Raw genomic sequence first — 18,216 nt, 5'->3', positions numbered from 1 at the left:
TGTAATCTATAATATTTTCAAATTATAATAATATACTATATTAAATGAAAATTTATAATGGAACTTAGATGCTACTTTTGATCTTTACTTCCTAGACAATTAGTTATTTATAGTTAAAGTTATTTATAGGTAGGTGGCGGACCAAACATAACGATGAACCGCATTAGGGGGAGGTACGTGTGGTGTTCAAGTCAATCTAAATCTTTCCAAATCTCATATATCACGTAATTATTTAAAGCCAAAACATAAATTTTGAAAATATCGCGTGACATGGGAGGCAGGGAGAGCAAATCCTCAAAAATTTCTCACGCAATTATTGGACGCCCCTTTATCAAATTCTTCTAAGAGCGCATAGAACTTGCGTAATTGCTGAATAAGAATGGATAAAAATATTCCGCATTCTACTCACATCTCATTCGATCTAAAACCTTCCTTCGTATATCCAGGCACTCTTTTGCAGGTTTTCGACATAATGTGGTCAGACCCGCAGGCGGTGGGCGGGTGCGTGGCCAACACACTCCGCGGCGCCGGCACCTACTTCGGCCCCGACGTCACCGTCGAGTTCCTCAACCGGAACAAGCTGAGCTTCCTCGTCCGCAGCCACGAGTGCAAGCCCGGCGGTTACGAGATCATACACGACGGAAATGTAAGTTTGGCTTTCTTCAGCTTCATCTATGCTAAGCTAATGCTTAGCATAGATGAAGCTTAATAAGTTGGTGTGTCTGTTGTGTGTCTGTCTATCTAAATTCTAATACTGCTTCCGTCTTGAAATCAGCGGGCAACGGGGTGGGAGCGGCGGCGCGTTGCTACGTAAAGATTTATATGGACATGCCTTGAAAGCAGCGGCGCGGAGAGCAGTTTTATGAAGTTTACGCTTATACCGACTCATAAGTGCTTGATGAAATTTTCATTCGGGGAGGCTTATTAACATTTACTGAGCCTATTTTTATATAGTTTTGTTTAGTAATAAATTCTGGATCGTCTCTTTGCGGAGTTCACGAAGTGAATAAAAAGAAAACTTGGCATAAGATCGCGTTGTAATAAACAGCAACTGAAAATGACTTTTCAACTGCAAATTTCAAAGGAGAGGAGGATCGTTTACGTTATTTAGAGGAATATACTATTATTATGTATAATGTCTTTTTAATTATTAGGTAGTAACTAGATTCTGTGAAAATAACTTACTATTTTGAAATATGCTAACGTTGACTCTCTCAGTATTCATAATGTGCTTTCATAAGATCGTGTAATGGCTACATAATGACTATATTTGTAATGGCTGAACATTAATCACAAAGTGTCTAAATATTTACACTATCCGAGCCAACTGCATTTTATACTGTAAACAAACCCACAGAACATTACACTAGCATGTAATTTGCCGTGCATTCATAAATAAAAGTTGTAGTCAATATCTCGTCCTACATCTGTGTGTGTTTTTTTTTTAATGAAATAAGGGGGCAAACGAGCAAACAGGTCACCTGATGGAAAGCAACTTCCGTCGCCCATGGACACTCGCAGCATCAGAAGAGCTGCAAGTGCGTTGCCGGCCTTTTAAGAGGAAATAGGGTAATAGGGGAGGGTAGGGAAGGGAAGGGAATAGGATAGGGGATTGGGCCTCCGGTAAACTCACTCACTCGGTGAAACACAGCGCAAGCGCAGTGAGAACGTGGTATTTGATTTTATTATTTTTTTTTAATCGAACAGGAGACAAAAAGATAAAATTTTAAGGTGTCTGTGTATTTTTGCCTATTGCAAGATCTTTGCCAAATTATCGAAAATGAAAAGAAATATTTTTATACAGTATCAATTTTAAGAGTCGTAGCCCGTAGGTTACAAAACCAGACCAGAAAGTGTATTCTAACTACTTCCCGAATTTGGTGTGAGAAAAAATCAATAAAATGTATCACGTATAGAAAGTTTCTTGTAAACTTGTAAATGTTAGTTCCGAATTAAATATTAATCATAGATAGGTATCACAGTCTTAATTCAATAATTCGGTATTGATTATCTTTTACAACTTGGCCTGTTAAGACATAATATTCACTAATAAATTTTCAATAGGTACTTCAGGACTTTTCTGTGTCTGAGTATACGTAATCAATAGCCCTTAACCCTAGATGACTTTACAGGTAATAACAATTTTCTCCGCCTCCAACTACTACGAGTTGGGTTCCAACAAGGGAGCTTACCTCAAGCTCCGCGGGAATGCTCTTGAGAAGCAGTTCGTGCAATACACCGCCGCTGTATCCCGGACTCGTCGGTTGACCTTCCGACAGAGAGTAGGGCTGGTGGAGGCGTCGGCCATGAGAGAGCTCCACAGCCATATCATGATGGCCAGAAGAACGTTGGAGGCAACCTTCCGAAGCATGGATACTGATGGGTGTGGTATGTATTTTTTTAATCGCTGCTAATAAAGAAATTTAAATTCCATACGAACGTTTATAGAATATAGAATAGTATAGAATAGTATATTTATTTCCAAGAAATTTGTAACAATGGTTCTTATAATTAGTTATAGTATCAAAATTTCTGCCTCACTGGCGTGGAAATATTGTCTTATTTTAAACATTTGATTTAAATCTTATATTATTCTAATGAGCATGCAAACGTCGCTATTTAACTATTTGAAAAGATTAAATCATTAACATATTATATCATTTTATAACATATTACTAGATTGAACTCATTTCATTATCATTGTCTTCATTAAAAACCTAATTACATTATATGTCAAAAAGAATTAGATATTACATATGTATAATAATTATTAAATTAATCAGGTCCACAAGAATCACATACATGTCGGAATCATTTCATACTACACCGATAAATTAATTCTATATAATGTCATACTACAAGTTAAATAAAAAATAAATAATATAATTGTCATAATTTCTTAAAATGTAATCTGGATCGAATAAATTATTGTCTTATATTGTCACATGCCTATTCTATATATTAAAAGTAAATTTATATTTATTTGTTACTGCTATATCGTCAAAGTATTCTTGTACTGAATAATAGCATTTTTCTAATAGCCATTCAAATAGCGCCTTCTTAAACTTAGCATAAGTATTATTGTCATTTTTTATATTGTCTGGCAGGTTATTGTATATTTTAATCGTCATACAGTAAGCGTTTTTGCTATTTAATGCTGATTTTTGTGTTGGTATATTTATTTTAGGTATGTTTATCTAATTCAAACACATAAAATTGATATTTTTTAACTTTGTTTATTTTTACTGAATAAAGTTTACTAAGTTCATGAATTCAAAATGAAATCATCTTTTCTATTAAAACTTTATTAAAAAAATTACAATGAATGTAAATTCAGTTCCTATCTCTAATGTCTATGTTTAATAGTAATGAGGTCTTGGATAGTGATATTTTTGTTATCTAGGAAGGTTTTCGTTTCATCCATCCCGGATCCCGATACGATGTCTAGCATGTTATACTCGTAAATTGTCTTGTTGTATGCATAGTACTGCACTATTGTTCCTTCCATGGAGTAAGCGGTGGGTCTATACTTGGCTTCTTTGAAATCAATCCCCGCTTTCGCGCTTGTTCCATTAGTGTATATTATGTAAACACTGTCATCGACCACGACAGGAACAAAATCTCTCATAACAAAAGCCGGTTTGATGAGCTGAACATTTGTAGGATTTTCGGGAAGACCATCAACTTTTTTAATACCTTCTGTAGTGCAAATTTTTACTTGTTTATCGCTCGAGTAGAAATACAGATTGTTGTTATAGTCCAACATAATTTGCTCCGCATCGACTATATCATCGATTTTCTCTTTAGTGTTTCCTTTTTCTGTTACTTTGTGTACTTCTTTTTTGGCTGTCAAAATGTATATTGCATCTCCATACTCTTGCTTGGCTATTCCGATGACGTCATCACTGATTGATCCGAATTTTTCTACGGCGGTTTGTTCGTCGTTGTAAACGTAAAGTCCGTCACTGGCGCCAATGAAAACGACTTTGCCATTGTCTCCCGAAGCTGCCATGTCTTTACCATTCTCCAACAGTTTTGTCACTTTATTCTTCTTCATTACTGATACACCCTTGTAACTTTTTATACCATCTTCCGAAACATCTGCTTCAGTGAAGAATAGAACGAGATCCATAACTTTCTCTTTAGGATTCGATTCAGAAGGCACATCTCTATTAAAGTAAAGGGAATTGAAAGGAACTAATATGCTTACGATGTCATGGTTTGATTTGTATTTTATCCGTTCACTGCGATAGAAATTACCGTCGATCACCATAACATAACTATCGTTTTCTTTAGTAGCCGGTGCCGCTGCAGCGATACCAACAAGAAACAGCAGTAAAAACCCCTTCATTGTAAATTCTAAAACAAATAAACTGTATAAATTAAAAAATTACATAACCACGACGTATTATTTTGTAATATGCACGTAATTCGCTTTCACTTAAGACCCCACTCGAGTATATTTGCAGACATTCGGTAATTCTTCCCCACTTTCACCCCCACAACTTTTAACCGGCTCAACCGATTTTCATCAAACATGTCTAAGAACACTCGCATGTAAGACACCTTTAATAGAAAAAAAAAAACTAAATTGAAATCGGTTCTTCGGTTTGGGAGATTGCTCATTGATCATTGGATGCCACAGACAGATAGACACGTCAAAGTTATAATACCCCTCTTTTTGCGTCGGGGGTTAAATAATAAAAATTTAGTTATAATAAGCAATAACTGACATAACTTTAATTACTAGTTGATACTTGATAGTAACAAAAATCTAGATCACAAAATCTACATCTTATTAAAGTAGGAATATTAGTCCTAGTAAGGACTATGGTGCTTATATTTCGTATACCGGTGCCAGAATTGTTGCTTTTATTTGTGTCTTCGACATAATCGGGTAAAAGGGCCTTCCTACGGAGATTCCGTAATTTACCGTATTTAGAGCCTTATAAACTCATAATTTGAAAGCTACAAAGTTATAATAAAAATACAGCAATAATCTTCAGTATATCAACATTCCTTTCCCCGTTTTAAATTTTCTATTTTTTGTTTATTATACTCATGATATGAGCTTCGAAAGTAAAACCAATTTATTTAAATTCAAGCATACATTCAGCATCTCCTTAGTATTTACAAATTACTTTTATTTGAAACACACGCCAATAGAACGACAATATCATAAACTACATATTTTTTTATTTTTTAGTTTCAAATTTTTTTAGGTTAATTTTGAACTAAGATAAGTAAAAAAATAGGATTTTGGTGCGATCTCGGCAACGCGGCAAATGTATGGTCAAGGTCAATTGAACAAAGTTATTACCTGCAGAACGGCGACACTTGAGGTCTCTTTTATAAAATATATTTTTTCACCAACGCTGCTCTTTTCAGCTAAGATATATTTCTGTCACTGAGTTAATGCGAGGGGCTTGTTTTATATACTCCGTTTAAGACACACGCATGACGCAAACAAAAACATGTACAGGAAGAGACACTTTATCCTAATAGGATTATCGGTACGCGAATTTTATTGAGCCTAGGGTCATTTCACACTAAAAGATGTAACGAGACGTGACGCGACGATAGTAGAGATACAAAATTATAATGTCTTAAGGCCAACTCTTTACGTCTCGTTTTAGTGTAACCAGAGTCCTGACACTAAATACTGGGCCCATAATAGGCTATAATGATCCCGCTATTAAAAATGAATCCTTTACATCTCGAAATTTTAATGGTGGGAGATCTTCTTCTACCAATAAGTCCCAGATCAGAAAAGTAAGTATGATTTTGATTTTTCTCATAAAGTCTTATTACATTCGTGGTTACTCTTACTTTTTGATCCAACGTTCTACTTATGTTAATGTTACTTAAATAAACTTATAATAATTAGTATTAAAATGTCTCACTTAAATGTATTTGTACTTATACGAGGTGTAAAAAAACTAATTTATAATACTTTAGGGTGTGAATGTTTTACTTGTAGACAGTTCACTGTGAAAGTAGCACCGCTGAAAGACCATTTTATTCACTTTTGTATGGGCAAGCGCCCGAGCGCGGTCACGAGTTTCCCCTTACTAAAGTAAAAAAAAACAGTCTTTCAGCGGTGCCACTTTCACAGTGAACTGTCTACAAGGAACACATTCACACACATCTAAAGTATTATCACTTAGTTTTGTTACACCCTGTATAATTTCAATTTATTTTACTTGCAATCCTTAAAAATAGTGTGCAAATATATAAATGGCCAGCATTTGGAAATACGTAAATTGATGTACCTACTTCTAATGTTATTGCATAATGCTGGTCGTGGTTATAATCAGATTAAAGTAATACATAATATTATAATAATTAAAAAATATTTAGGTTGAAAAAAATGAGTCGGGAATCTAGTGACCCAATCTCCTCTCCGGCCCATTTCCTTAATTTCGCTCGCCCACGTCTTGTAAAGCAAAACTCGTCTACTTCTTTTTTCAATTGACCATCTTCATAGGACCCCCGTAAAAGTTAGCAAACATCATAGGAGTAGTATCAACAATCAACATGGCTTCCGCGCTAGATCACAGATTACTAAATAGTGTGGCTACACCGCGAGATTGCAAGCATTTGTATGTAACGATTTATTTAAATAGCGGCGCGACCGACTAAAAGTCAGTTTGCATCGAAATGTCATGTTAAGCCCGGCCGCACATTGTCCGAAATTTCTGATACAGTTGAACGTCTGCGCTGTCTCTTATGCCTCCTCTACATATCGGCGGATGCGTCGGGAGATGCATCCGCAACCATATCTGCAGATAAATTGAGATCCGTCCACACATGTGTGAGTTAATCAGTCTGTGCTCAATCGTGAAAGACGTAACTCGTGCCGCAAAAAATGGATATAGAGACAGTAGCGGCTGCTTCTATATACTTAATTAGCACCTATAATTGTTACCTAAGAGTGCACTGCAGTAGAGTAATAAAAAAATGGAGCAAAAGAAGGTGGTGGATGCTGTCTATACACAAAAACAGAACAAAGTAATTGAAAATATATTCGAAATAAATATTTTGGCAATATTAACTTATATACCTAATAATATTGTTTATTTAATTTTGATTAGGGCGAACTGAAATGTTACCTCATTGGTCATGTTAGCCATTTCGACGACAAACACACACGTCCACTCCCACTAAATTTCCGTCGAATACTGATACATCGGCAGACTTGTGGACAAGCGCCTTGCATTCGCGCTCGATCCCTTTGATCCGTGTCGAAAAACCGACACCAAACGGATGTGTGGCAGATGCATCGGCCGACGTCAAATACCTACCACAGACAAGCAAAAACCACCGTCTACACATCGGCGGACGCATCCGCAGATACAATCTGCCGACGCGTCCGCCGATATGTAAAGGAGACTTTACATTTTGTACTGAGCCGAGTGAGCTCGAACTCGCCGGAAGGATATTTCGGATAGTGTGCGGGGTGGCGGTCCGGCGAAATTTAACTGTTTCTGATCAGAATTCGGACAATGTGCGGCCGGGCTTAAGGTCATCAAAAAGTGTAACCTTTTGATGATCTTAAATGTAAGTTAAAATAAAAATTGAAAAAGTGTGACAACACTTATAAATATTCCAATTTTGTATTGTTATTAGGTATCGTATTGGACAATACCATGCCTCTCGTTTTGTGAACAAAGGATAATAATATTGATTTTTGTACCGTAGGCCGTAGCATAATGTAATAATGATATTGAAATAATATTAGTATTTTAAAAAGATAAACCGACTTCAAAATTGTACGTTATTGAGAATTAAAGTTCCCTATCTCAAAAACTACGAAACCGATTTTGATGAAGCTTGCAGTATTCCCTAAGTTGAATAATACCTAGTACAACAAAAAAGAATTACTTAAATCGGACTAGTAGTTCCGGAGATATGCGAACACAAACATAAAAACATACATACATACACTTTTGACATTTGTTCAGACGCTGATATAGACTAACATAATTATACGTGGGAGAGCTATGCTTTGGCACGAATGGGCCGGCTCGACCGGAGAAATACCACGTTCTCACAGAAAACGGCGTGAAACAGCGCTTACGCTGTGTTTCGCCGAGTGAGTGAGTTTACCGGAGGCCCAATCCCCTACCCTATTTCCTTCCCTACCCTCCCCTATTCCCTTCCCTTCCCATCCCTACCCTCCCCTATTACCCTATTCCCTCTTAAAAGGCCGGCAACGCACCTGCAGCTCTTCTGATGCTGCAAGTGTTGCTTTCCATCAGGTGACCCGTTTGCTCGTTTGCCTTTCACGTTTAATAAAATTCTAATAAAATTCACGTTTAAGACCGTTTAAGGACGCAAAGATGATGATGATTCCCCTCGATGCTATTTTGGTAAAATTGCGCAAGGAAAATGTTCCATTCAAACACCCACTTTATATAGTAAGTACCTAATTGATTGTCAGATATTATTATTAAAAAGGTAGGCGTAATTTTAATGTAAGTAATATTATTTTAGCTTAAGGGACTGTCCATACTGCGAATTTTAACCGCACGAATTTTTTTTCGCACTTCTGTAACACATTGAATCTAATTGAATGTCCGCACTGCGGATGAAAAAATTATAAGAATAAATTCGCGCGAATAAAATCCACGAGGTTAAAATTCGCAGTGCGGACAGTCCCTTACACCTTATACCTACTAGTATAATGTATATGTTTTGCTAATTAAAGTTTATAAACTGCAGTGGGTAGATTTCTTTTCTTGAGCCTGAGTTTATTTGACTTAATTACAATAATAATATTTATGGACCCTTCACATCACGTCAGTCTGGCCCCGTGCTAAGTACCTGAAGGACTTGTGTTACGGGTACCAGACAACGGAAATGTATTTAATACTTTTATACTATACATATATTTAAGATTTTACAAGGATAACTGCTGTAAAGATATTGTGGAATTATAATATAATTAAATTTTGTATCCGTTATTGTTAATCTTAAAAAAGTTACTTTAGAGTCTAGACTACTACAGTAGTAAACTAAACTACAGTCAACTGAGAAGTTCAGTTAATTGGCTAGTCAATATCTATTCACAATAGGTAAAGATAAAAATTAACCCACATTGGCTTAGCGTGTTCCCAACCCAGCTGTCACTCCTGTCGAACATGGCGATGATAATGATCCAAGTAAATACATTTACACGAGAACACAACAAAGCACTCGTATTAATAATATGTTATTGACAAGCGTCTTCAGCGTATTAGCCTAAGAGCCAGCGACAGCTAGACTTTCCTTATTTTATAAAAACCTGTACATAACCCCTATAGAGGAAAGAACGACCAGTAACTATGATGTTTCCGTCGCGGTTACTTTAATAGGTATATTATTATTCTTGTTCGATTAAGTATAAAGCTCAATTTTTTGTCTTTTTTCTTTGGGATAATAATAGGAATCTTGTCTTCTACTACCGGACATCTTTGACAGTTGATACCGAACGTTGAACCTCTAAAGTATTAGACTTTGAGGTGGGCAATGGGATTGGCTGTCGATGGCTCCTACTCGATATTATGTGTATTGAAATGAAATGAAATGAAATGAAATGAAATGAAATAATGAAATATATTTATTGCAAGAATGTAGTACATTACATAGGTCTTCAAATTAAAAATACTGTTCTAAACATTCTGCCATCCAGGTGGCGTGCAAAAGTCAAAGTAAACATTTAATATAATATTGAAAATTAATTTATAGAATTACAAAATTAGAATCGATTACAAAACGAAGTTCATAATTATTAAATTAGCATTAAAATATCCATTAGAAGTCAAAATAAGTAAAATTCATAAAAAATAAGTAGCAAAATGTCAAAATTACAGTAATAAATTCAATTATAATTATCCATTAGAAGTCAAAATAATGTCAAAATTACAGTAATAAATTCAATTATAATTCATATATTCTTGGATACTATAAAAACTGTTTTCTGCAAACCACTTTGTAATTTCTCTTTTGAATACTAGGTTATTAAGGTCTTTAAAATGATTTGGCAATTTATTATATATTTTGATGGCATTAATGTATACATTTCGTTTAAAAATATCAAGCCTACACTGGGGCATATATAATTTAAATTTATTTCTTGGTGGGGCGGTTCTTCCATTTGCATTTGCACTTAGTATAAAGTATTCTGGATGCTGTTTCACAAAAACATTAATATCTCTTAAGTACATACAAGGTAAAGGTAAAATGTGAAATTTTTCAAATAATGGTTTACAGCTATCCAGTGACCACGCTCCACATATTGCTCTAACGCATTTTTTTTGTACTCTAAAAGCTCTTTCAACTTCAACTGAGTTGCCCCACAATAATAGACCGTATGAAAGTACAGAGGATACATAAGCATGGTAGGCATTTAGAGCTGCTTCAACCGATACCAAAATTCGTAATTTTTTTATTGCGTAGACAAATTTTTCCAATTTACTACAAACATGTTCTACGTGTAATTTCCAGTCGCAGCGATCATCAATTATTAGTCCTAAAAATTTTGTGTTATTTACCATGTCAATGTTTGTATTATTATATTGTATGTCAAGGTTAATTTTTTGTGTCTTAGAGTGTCCGAATTGTATAATTTTTGTCTTATTTAGATTTACTTTTAAGTTATTGTTTTCAAGCCATTTTAATATTTTGTCAAGTATGTTTTTTATTAAGTTTTGAAATAATTTATTATTTTTACATTTAATTGCCAAAGTTGTGTCATCAGCGAATAATACTGTTTTATGATCAATAGCATTGGGAAGGTCATTGATATAAAGTAAAAACAGAAAAGGACCTAGGATACTTCCCTGAGGAACGCCAAACGCATTAATTAAAAATTTTGATCTGATAACTCTTTTGAAACCATTTTTTAATCTGGATATTTCTACACATTGTAGACGATTGGATTGTGTAGTGACATGTCTATTATTTGCAAGTGTTCCATATTTAGCCGAACATCCAGGTTGTTTGCTACATAAACAGTGCATTGAACGGCTAAAATAGCTGACATTTTGAATAATGACCAGTTTTTTTTTTTAAAGTTATAGATTTGCAAAAAGATTACCGAGCAATATAAAAGAAAATGCGTAAATAAATATTAGGTATCATATTAACAAATTTAAGAAATTTCTCAGAATAAAGTGTATTATATTCTATAAATAAATATTTTTAAAGCTACAACGATTTGTTTTCGGAATTTCGTAAGTTCAATATAATATACTAAAGATATCGTCGGTTACTGCCCCACTTTTGCGCTTATCGCTGATAATGTAAACCTTCGATTTTACTAGAAGTTGTTTATTTTAAGTGTAACGAACTCTAAATTACATCAGTTTAGGTCACAGCTTAATATTACAAACAAGCTCCGTTATAATAAATTGAATAATTTAATTCTAAGCGTTAATTTTTGTTTATTTACATTACTTTTACTATTTTTAAGTACTATACAATTTTCAAGGCGCGTTAAAACAACGATTATAAATCTCTTTGTCTGTTGATGTTTATTATAACGAGTTTTCGCGTTAATGACTTTTCTCTCCACAAAGGTCAAGGGTCTCGTGTGGCCAAACTGTTTCTTTTGTAAAATGAAGGGCCATTCATCTGTTGAAATCGGCGAATTTCAATGGAGTCGTTAATCACGAGTGAGATCAATAAACGAACTTTCACGAATCGAGCCCTCTTCTATTTAAAAAAAATACCGCTACACCACTAAGAAATTACCATTACACATTAATTAGCCACAAAAATTTAATATATTTTACAAATTACATCTCGGATAATTCCTTGTAATTCTCTTTTAATACAATTATTAAATTAGTTTTAGCAATTAAAATGTTTCTGCGAAAATTCCCTTTTTGAAGCCTACTTAAGGACTACTTAAACAGTTTAATAATATTATGCTACATCGCTCGGGCGCCATTGACGATACCACTTCATATCCATCGTTCCGTCAACGTATCCATGTAACATAATATTATCATAAAACGTCGGAGCCTGGAGAAGTGCCGCTGTCTGCACGCGCGACCAAACTATCTAAATTCGTGTTACCTTCACGAGGGACTACTTGTATTTGACTCGTACTCGTTTATTCCAGGGTATATATCAATAAGCGACTGGTGCTACGCGATGGAGGACACCACGCACCTCGGCCTGCCCTGGCGCATGTTGAAGGACAAGCTCGTGAGGACGGACATGGACACGCGCCGAGTGCGCTACATGGACACCTTCGACTTCTCGGCTAACGTGAGTTGTGAGCTCAGTGTAAGGTCCTCTTAGCAGAAGCGGCCTCGTTCGTGATTTAAATGCCCATTAGAAGTACGTAATTAAATTAATCGTACTTGCCAAAATACGATTGCTAATATTATCGTGTGCAGCGAACTCAAGAGGTGCGATGGGAACCCTGAGTTCAAGATGCCGCGATTTTAGCAAATAGCAAAGCAATAGCATTCTACATGCTAATGTCATGAAAATTAGCACGTCAATAAAATATAGCATCCTTTTTTCATTACTATCCGCTGCGGGCATACGCTTCAGTTAATGGAGGATCTTTTCAATACGCAGAAAGAACAGCAACTGACAGCTAAAAGTAAAAAGTGTAAATTACTAAAGCAATTTATGTGCTTTATTTACATTCAATAATAAAAGTATCCTAAATCATTACCTCGTTTGATAAGCATTATTCAACGCAAACGTGTCTCTTTATCACGTATTATCTTATATCTTTAAACGAGCAATTCTTGTATATATATATATATATATATATATATATATATATATATATATATATATATATATATATATATATATATATATATATATATATATATATATATATATATATATATATATATATATATATATATATATATATATATATATATATATATATAATTGGAATCTCGGAATCGGCTCCAACGATTTCCATGAAATTTAGTATATAGGGGGTTTCGGGGGCGATAAATCGATCTAGCTAGGAATCATTTCTAGAAAATGTCATTTTCATCGGATACCGTGCAAAGCTCGGTCAAACAGCTAGTATCCAAATCGGTTCACGCCCAAACCGCTGAACCGATTTTGCTGAAATTTGGCATGGAGATACTTTGAGTCCCAGGAAAGGACATAGGATACTTTTAGTCCCGGAAAAATGTACGATTCCAGCGCAATAAGCGAGTTTTGGCGCAACGGAGTTGCGGGCGTCATCTAGTAAGTCATAACTCGTAAGATATAGGTATTAATCCGTTCTGATCAAAGAGTTTTTTGCAAACGAAGCTTTATGAGATTAAAGTAAATTCAACAGAGAAAATATAGAATAAAATCAACTCACTATAATTTGTTCGTTTCACATCTTCTGAGGTTAAAAACAAAGATTCTTTAACATTTAAAGAAAATTACATTATAGGCCTAAGGCAGATTTTCTTTTGTCTCAGCATAAGTACGTTTCTTTTATATTTGAGATAGTATTCTAAAACTGAATGAGGGAAAATCACACTTAAACTCAGGAAAATTATTCGCAAAAAATCTTGAATACATAAATGTTTAATGGAATGTAAATCCCGTTATCTTGCGTGCTGAAACACTGTGGGTGTCGCATCCAAGTAATCTATAATACATTAAAAGTACTCCGAAATTGAGCTCACCCCAGGGAATTGGAGGCTTTATCTACATTTGATTGCATTCTATTAATCGCTGAATTAATGTTTCAGTTCATAATAATTGATTACCCTAATTAATAATCTACTACGAGTTGGTTCAAAATTACACACACATCGTCCTCGCATTGGTAATCAAATAAAAAAAGTAATATAAAAGTACTTTAAAAGAACAGCAACAAAAGGTTGAAGACTTCTAGTGCCATTACTTTTTTTAGAATCTAATGCCTCTACGTAGGCCTCTACTATTTTTTTCTAATTCTAATATTTTAATGGCTCATGTACGTTTTGTGTACATTGTACCACTTTTTTTTACCATTAGCTTATGTAGTGGTAAAAAGGTGTAAACAACAACAGATCCTCAAATCAGTTTTGAGCTATTGCATAGCTTTTATCGCGGCTTTGAGCGCGGCGACAGAATCGTGAAATTCCTAACATTACATAACAACGAAAAAAGCCTAACATTCCGACCGGTACATCGGCACACAGCGGTGCCGTGCATCGTTTAACGTGTTTGTTGCGTGCGACTAGACGTATGCGAATTATAATTGCACAAGTTGATAAAAAATGCTATGTAAATGTGATGTAAATAGCTTCACCGCGGCAGTCCCCGAGTGCCACGCGTAATTTTTCCTGCAATTTCCTAAGTAATGGGTACACCGTGCATATAATTGAAATCACGTGTACCGTGTAACAGTGTGTCAGTGCCCTAATGCCGTCTGCCGAACACCTGTACTTTCACGAGCGTCGTCCTCGTTTTTTTAGGGTTCCGTATCGTTTGTTTATTGCTTAATTGCTCGCAAGTTATACGTTGCGCTGTCATACGTTTAACGGTTAACTGAATTATTTTTGGAATGAAAACTATCCAATGTCCTTTTCCGGGATAAAAAAAATATCTCCAGACCAAATTTTAATCAAAACAAGTTAACGTTGACAGATATTCACATAGTAGTAAGAATCATTGCTAACTTCTGTAATTATTATTATGAGTCCAAAAATTGCTTAACAAAACTTAACATAATATCCTTACCGTAATAAATGGTAAAAACGGGATTTGTTGTGATAGACTACGGAACCATACGTATACTACATAACATTCAGTCGCTCTTGGTGAGGTTGTTTTCCTGTGATGTCTTATTTGGAAATGATTAGCTGTTCTTGTTTTGGATATTTACGCTTTGTACTTATTTTTTATGATGAATGCCTGTTTTTGGATTATCTATGGACCTTTTAAGTTTATGTCTAGCTATGTTACAGTATGAAGTGTTTTATACGAAAACGCTATACTGAATAAAAGAAAAGCCTGTAGTATCAAAAACATAATATTATAATATCTATAATAATGATAATAATTATTATGACACTTGAATGACAATCCTCAGAAACTTGATACAATCATACATAATAAAATATTATTTGATATTTTTTTACAAAAACAAAAGCAAACGATGGAAAGCAACTATCGTCGCCCATGGACATTCGCAAAATCAGAAGAGTTGATAATAATATTAAATTGAATTTGATTATAATTTATAACGTTTTATTTTATTAGTTCAAACATTATGTGTTAGACACACACTCGACAGTCCAGATCCAGATATTGAATCCAAATCATGAATTTAAATGAAATCAAAGTAGTGATAACCGTAAACTTAAAGTTTAATATTATTTCTCGTTATTGCAGTATTTGATCCTCTAAAGAATCGTATAAATTTAATACAATCGAATTAATTCCGACACAGTAATTTCCCTTTATCCCCCGACGTTCACAATGAAACTTGCAAATAAAACTAAATGAGATCTGATACGACCATCTTTATAATTTTTTTAGCAATCTTCTTTATTTTTTAGAAAATTGGAAGAAAAACTGACAACACGACCGTCGTGGAGACGCTATATAAGAACAAAAGGAGTTTGGAAGCGATTTTCAAGATCCTGGACAAGGACAATTCTGGTAAGTTACAAAAATTGCGGCACTCGACTAGAGAATCACTTTCAGCGAATGAGATGAAGATCGCTTTATTGTTAGATTCGACAACAATAATATCATGCAATGTAGAATTTCTTATTCAGTCAATATTTTTATAATACTCAATTCCACTATATTAGTATGCAGCTATTAATTTACTTTTATTAAAAAAAGTGCATAACTAGTTGTTTATATTTTTGCAAATTATTATTTTCATACTGAAAGGCGGCGCGGAGGCCTGCCGCCAAGATGTACATAAATCTACGTAGAGGCCTACGCGCGTAGACGTTCGTAGAGGTTTCGCCCGTACACTTGAATTACGTTCCGAATACTAATATAAATTATACTACAGGTATAATAATATTTGACAGTAGAATCTACATCACTAGCAATAAATTGATACTTATTATGTCGTTTGCGTTTGATAAAACACAATTTACTTTCAACATGATTTGATGATTGCCCATACAAATTACAAAAAAATTGCTCTTTTTTCGCGCTGAAAGCGCTGTCATTTTACAAACGCACCCTAAAAATATATTACTATCACTTTTTTTGTTGCACCTTGTATATTTAATCATATAAAAAAAATGAATAAAAAAAACCCTTTTTTGTTCAGGTTACATAACTTTGGAGGAGTTCTCGGAAGCGTGCAACCTCCTCGGTAAGTACATGCCGAACCCCATGACGCAGGAGCAGCTCGTTGACATCTGCCGGCTGATGGACATCAACAAGGACGGCCTCGTCGACCTCAACGAGTTCCTCGAGAGCTTCCGCCTCGCCAACAAGAGCCTGAACGAGGAGGAGAACGAGGTGGACGACTACCGGGCCATATGACAGGAGCTCGACCGCTGTCCGTCGAGGACGGCGGTCGACAGGGACGAGACCGGCGTCGACATCGAGGTACTGAAGCTCGACGACGAGACGACGGATCGGGGTACGACGAGAGACCGTGGTGCGACGAGAGACGACATAGAGATGACGGAGTACCGACGACCGGGGCTGCTGGAGAGCGACATATAAATTTATTGACTTTTATCTTTAGCTCAGCGAAACCATAAGTGCTATATTTAGGTTTTTGACTGTCTATGGCGTGTTGAAATATCTTCATTAATTTATATGGTTTTCTATCTGAGTATTGAGTAATCATAATGTTACTATTCAAATACGATTCAGATACGATACTAAGATACATGCAAGAAAAAAAGTAACTGAAAAACAAATAGATGTAGGTGGTGTTAAAAAATTATACACACATTTTTTTATCGTACTCTATCGGTAAAAAAGAGATAGTAACCTCTTGTTAATTTATAGAGAAAGCTGTTTTGTTAATTCTGGTAATACCACAGTTTTAACAAAACAGCTCTTAAAGTTTTTCAGAAACAGTGTTTCAAAAGCACGTGCTATAACTTTCTTAAAACAAAAGGTTTCACAAGAAAACGTGTTTCAGAAAGGGAATTATTCTCACTGAAATCAGAGCGTTTATCGAGCAGTACCTATGAGTTAAAGTTAAAGTAAAATTTATAGGTATCCTTTTTCACATACATATTATATTACACAATACTGTCGCTTCAAACTCACTATAGAATAATATTAAATATTATTATTAGTCATAGAAAGAGCCTAATATATTATACTTAATCTAGTCTAAAGATTATATTTATTAGTAAGTAGCTTCATCTAAAATTGTGTCGCTATTTCTGCGTTAATATAAAACATATTTTATCGAAATATATTGGTGCCAAGTAAATTTTATCGCGAGGTGTAAATATTTTGTATGTGGGTGATGTATTTATGATTTTGTTTAGAATTTTCATTTATATAATGAATGGGAGCAATGAAATTGAGAAATGAGAGCGTATTTTTATATATAAGCGAATATCGTATTTCATTTTTTTAAATATATCTTCTTACCTATTCGATACACTTAAGTTCCGAATTAGAGCTCCGTAATTAAAAGATTAGACACATAAAATGTATTATAGCTTTTCTAGTCACATATTAAACTCTCTAAAGTAAAATCTAGTCACTACGAAGTACGAACATATCTCTTCAATCTCTATTAATAATAATAATCATTCCAATGTATCTCTATGTCACAATCACAATTGAAGACAAAAAAATGGATTTTATGTACAGCTGGATACAGAGGCCTAGCTAAAATGTTTGTTCAAATTATAAGGGAAAAATTGTAATTGACGTTATGTTATAAAATTTAAGTTATCTACATCATCAAATTAGGTCTTCAATTTTTAGGGTTCCGGACCCAAAGGGTAAAAACGGGACCCTATTACTGATACTTCGATGTCTGTCCGTCTGTCTGTCTGTCTCCAAGCTGTATCTCAAGAACCGCTGTAGCTGGACTTCTGAAATTTTCACAAATTGTGTATTTCTGGTGCCGCTATAACAACAAATACTAAAAACAAAATAAAGTCGATATTTAAGGGGGGCTCCCATACAAAAAACACATTTTTTGCCAATTTTTGCTCTATTAGGGTACGGAACCCTTCGTGTGCGAGTCCAACTCGCACTTGGCCGATTTTTTAAACAGTGTTGTGCTCTGTCCATGTAAAAATATGCTTA

The 18,216-nt window shown here is 34.7% G+C and overlaps 2 protein-coding genes across 2 annotated transcripts in view; one reads left to right on the top strand and one right to left on the bottom strand.

Annotated features, from left to right (window-relative positions):
* Positions 1 to 17,225, top strand: part of LOC121728598 (serine/threonine-protein phosphatase rdgC) — a 129,433-nt gene extending 112,208 nt beyond the window's left edge. Inside the window, exons 11-15 of the mRNA XM_042116772.1 lie at positions 461 to 646; positions 2,133 to 2,388; positions 12,110 to 12,258; positions 15,516 to 15,618; positions 16,253 to 17,225. Of these exons, the coding sequence (XP_041972706.1) occupies positions 461 to 646; positions 2,133 to 2,388; positions 12,110 to 12,258; positions 15,516 to 15,618; positions 16,253 to 16,470 (912 nt within the window). The 3' untranslated portion in view covers positions 16,471 to 17,225. The remainder of the gene's footprint in view (positions 1 to 460; positions 647 to 2,132; positions 2,389 to 12,109; positions 12,259 to 15,515; positions 15,619 to 16,252) is intronic.
* LOC121728599 lies at positions 3,287 to 5,383 on the bottom strand. The gene is made up of 2 exons (XM_042116773.1): positions 5,321 to 5,383; positions 3,287 to 4,359 (listed from the first exon to the last, which is right to left on the bottom strand). Exon 2 carries the CDS (start codon positions 4,349 to 4,351, stop codon positions 3,347 to 3,349), a length of 1,005 nt encoding a protein of 334 aa, XP_041972707.1. The 5' UTR covers positions 4,352 to 4,359; positions 5,321 to 5,383; the 3' UTR covers positions 3,287 to 3,346.
* Positions 17,226 to 18,216: the final 991 nt, after the last annotated feature.

This window comes from Aricia agestis, chromosome 7 (genome assembly GCF_905147365.1).
Source record: "Aricia agestis chromosome 7, ilAriAges1.1, whole genome shotgun sequence".
Classification (NCBI taxonomy): Eukaryota; Metazoa; Arthropoda; class Insecta; order Lepidoptera; family Lycaenidae; genus Aricia; species Aricia agestis.
This window is presented reverse-complemented; position numbering and strand designations above follow the sequence as displayed.